The following is a 4071-nucleotide window of genomic DNA, read 5'->3' on the forward strand; positions in this document are numbered from 1 at the left end:
CCGAACATGTTCATACATGTTCTAATATTTATTAACAACTTATTTAAGTGTCAAAACACTGATTATAACATTTATATAATCAGTTTATAAAGTTTACATAAAACTGTCTTTTGACTTTTTAAGTGAATGAACTTTGACCCGTGATTTGACCTAGTTAACGAGATTTTCAGGAGGTGCCCTTTTGAGGGATTAATACCTACCTAATTATGATCACGTAGCCATGTTTAACTCGAACAATGGCTGGACCATAATGGTCTAAACCGAAAGTGAAAGAAAATAATGATTTCGCTTGACTTTCGGCCTTTAAAGCCTATAAAACGAAAATGCAGAGAAAAGAAACACTTACAAGTAATCCTTGGATGAAAATAGAACTGATTTAGATGCTCCTTTAGCTCAGGAACTTCCAGAGGAGAGTAAAAAGTGATTTCAAGAAGAGGTGCAAGAAATGTGTTGCAACAACACTTCTATTTATACTTGTGGGAAGGAATTCAGATCATAACGTGTGTTATGAGGTGTTAGAGGATCACTACAAATGTCCTAGTACGTGGCATGAGCAGCCAAATAGCCCATGGTTTCGAAATGGAGGTTTCATGCAACTTTGTTTGGGCTCCAAGCCAAAATTCGTTGTTGGCACCCTTTTACGGACCGGGGTATATCCTTTACGGTACGTAGAGCCTCAACGCACACAAATAAATCTGCTTCCTTGCGGACCGTATAGACCTATGGTCTACGGTCCGTAGACGATGTCTCAGACCAAGCCGTGGACCGTAAAGCATCAAGCATCAAGCTTGTGGTCCGTAAAGGGACACCCAGAGGCATAATTGGAGCCTGTTGATACTTTTAGTCCCTCCACATTCATACTTTCATTGTTTGGCAAAATTAGTCCCTCCCGGCCAACATTAGGCACAATTTGGAGTATGGACACGTGTCAGTAAATTACCGGACACGAATTTACAAGGTGTTACAATTCAAAAAATTGTTGAGAGACTTTTTGTGAAATAAAACAAAAAATATGTTAGTTATTCGTATGAAAAAAATGTTAAATGACTTTTACGAGAAAACAGAGAAAGCATGTGACTTTTTATGATAACACTTAAAAAAAAAAAAAAAAAAAAAAAGCGCAAAACTTCGCACCTATTTAGCACAATCGCGCCACCGTCGCATCACATGCAAGTGCCATCAAAACAATAATTAAATTGAGAAAGTGGCCATCTTTTTTGAAACCTATGTTGCTTTTATCACAATTACAACGCATCATCCATACGAAGCCTAATGGACATATACTCAAGAGTTAAAATTAGATTTTAGTCTCAGTGGTTTGAGTCATTTTAATAGTTTAGTTCAAAGATTTTATTTTTTATATGCGGGTCCAAAAATAAATGTTTAACTATTGTCATTTTAGTCCACTAGGTTAACTTCATCAGTTTTTTCTGTTAATGAGAAGGACAATTCGATCATTTTATATGTAATTCTGTTGACTAGAAGGACAATTTAGCCATATAAAATGACCAAATTGTCCTTATCGTTAACAGAAAAATAAATAAAGTTAACTCACTGGATTAAAATGGCAATGGTGAAACATTTTTGAACCCACAGGCGAAAAATGAAACATTTAGACTAAACTGCCAAATGGTCCAGGCCATATGGACTAAAATGTCATTTAACTCTACACTCAATATGTGAATATGCTGTACATGTTGTACTCTAAGCATCAAGAATTGTACTTTCATTTGGGTTTATCAAGAAAACCTCCAAAGAACAATCAAAGGAGCTTAGTTGCTTACCTTGTCATAAACTACAAAATTATTGCCAAGTACAACTTTCTAATGCATACCATTATTAATCTTGGACATCCTTAATCAAAGGAAGAACAAAACAAACTTATTGGACCTCTATAAATAAAACATATAATTTTTCATGAACTTGCATGTGCTCTCATCAAACAAACCACTCAGTGCCGTCTCAAAAAATCACAAAAGATTTTTTTGAATCTGTTCAAGATAAAAAAAAATTTAGGTCATATTCGCAAATCTTCATATAATATAAACTCATCAATTATTCAATCAAATATAAAAATACTAAAAACCCATAATACTACGATAATTGTTATGAAATAGATAATTGTTATGGAATACTACGACGTTTTGTTTCCTTTCCCTGATCTAACAGGCCCTTATTTTTGTTTAGACTAGTAATTTGGGCTTGTTAATTGGGTCATTTTTTTAAAACTTTTAAACAGATCCTTATTTAAAAAACTTTGGGTCTTTTAGCATACTCTTATTTATACAAACATCCAGAATTCTTTTTTTTAAATATATATAAAATTTTAAAAAAAAAAAATTCGAACCCTATATTGATTTGGGCCCCGATCGCAAACACCTACTGCACCCCTAATAGACGAACCACCGAAATGGAAAACTCATGTTGAATGCTTTCAATTCACTCCAAGGACCTTTAATGCAATAAAGATAGAAATTTGGGATTCTTTTCTTTGCACACATCAAATCTTTAGACATCCCCACAAACTAAAGCAAGAAAAAGTAAAGATCTTGATGATTCATTCAAGGTACAACCTTAATGACAGTACCCATGTGTGTGATTAATCCCAAGGTACAACTCATGAAAAATAATATAGGCTTTTTTATTTACATTCTTTGAAGTTTAAAACACCTCTGAAATTGTAGAGAAGAAAGAATTGTATTCACAAACAATTACATCAAAAACACAAGAAACTATAGACCTACATAAAACACCACCACAAGACCACATAACAAGAGTTTCCCATGCCCCAAATTCTATATAAAATGTATGTATACATATAAAGGTTATAGATATAGAATATATAGAGAGGTGTCCCATAAAACTAACTCCAAAAGTATGAAAAAGAAAAAGAAAAAGAAAGATTCAACCCACAAACATCCAACTAGCAATTAAGAATCTTTTGCCCAAATCAAGAATCTTTTTCAAGATTATGAAAGGGTCAACCCAAATCAAGAATCTTTATCAAGATCAAGACTTGTGGGTGGGTTTTGACTTGTGCTTGTTGGGTGTGTTGGTGGCTTTAACAGGCTTGCCAAACAAAGCACAACAACCAGAAACTTTAGGTGATGGAGGGTCAATAGTGGATTCAACTTCAACAGATTTATAAGGCCTTGGTTCTGGCTTATGTTGCTCTGTTTCTTCATCATCTTTTGGCTTCACTGGTTTAAGCTCTCCTGACAACAATTTGTCATCCCAAACAAGCCCAGAAGAGCCTGATCTTCTAAATGATATTTCTGACCTTGGTAATGCTTCCATAATCTCTTGTTTCTTTGACTCTTTTACTATCCCTCTAGGTATGTAATAGAGAGAGAGAAAGAGAGGGTATTTAACTATAAATATAGTGTGTGAAATTACAATATTACCCCTTGACTGTTGAGGTCCGTATCAGTTTATATGGTGGTATTTTACGTGTAAAGTTTTAAAGGTTTAAGAAAATGAGGTCGGTTGAAGAGATGAAGTCAAAGGAGCAATGCCAAATGATATACAACACACTGTCTAGGGCCCATCTTGGGAGGGTAGTTTTGGGAATATGCTTGAAGGTTGGCACAGATCTCTATGCATGTTATCATTTTCAATCATATTAATCATAAATAAATAAATAAATTATTAGTGTACAGAGAGATCATTAAAATAACAATTTCTAAATTTTGTTTGAAGAAAAAGAGAAAAGGAAAAGCCATAAATTATAAATCGGAGTAAATTATATAAACTACTCTTGAGCCCCCGTGTTATGGGGTGAAGGCCGCAAAACCGTACTATCATCATTGCGGATCCAATAATTTTTTTTTGTGGGTGTGAAAAAAATTTAAAGATTTTAGGCATCTAACTATATAAGAAAATTCGGTTCGTAGAGGGCCGGATCGTGTCGGGTCATGTAAAACAAGTAAACATAAATAAAGTTTCACGAGTCGGATCAGATCGGGTCAGGTTGGTTCAATTTTAATTTTCAAACAATCAAACCTTATTTTCTAACTTCCTATCACTTTAACAAACAAAGTTTTAAGTAAAAAAATAAACAACATAAAAAAC

General features: G+C 33.9%; 1 protein-coding gene across 1 annotated transcript; it reads right to left on the reverse strand.

Annotated features, from left to right (window-relative positions):
• Positions 1-3009: 3009 nt before the first annotated feature.
• On the reverse strand, positions 3010-3297 carry LOC110943075 (uncharacterized protein At1g15400-like). The gene has a single exon (XM_022184835.1). The coding sequence runs from the start codon at positions 3295-3297 to the stop codon at positions 3010-3012; it is 288 nt and encodes a 95-aa protein (XP_022040527.1).
• Positions 3298-4071: the final 774 nt, after the last annotated feature.

This window comes from Helianthus annuus, chromosome 5 (assembly GCF_002127325.2).
Source record: "Helianthus annuus cultivar XRQ/B chromosome 5, HanXRQr2.0-SUNRISE, whole genome shotgun sequence".
NCBI classification, from domain to species: domain Eukaryota; kingdom Viridiplantae; phylum Streptophyta; class Magnoliopsida; order Asterales; family Asteraceae; genus Helianthus; species Helianthus annuus.

Coding starts and splice junctions, on each gene's coding strand:
- LOC110943075 (XM_022184835.1), bottom strand. CDS start 3,297: ATGGAAGCATTACCAAGGTCAGAAATATCATTTAGAAGATCAGGCTCT.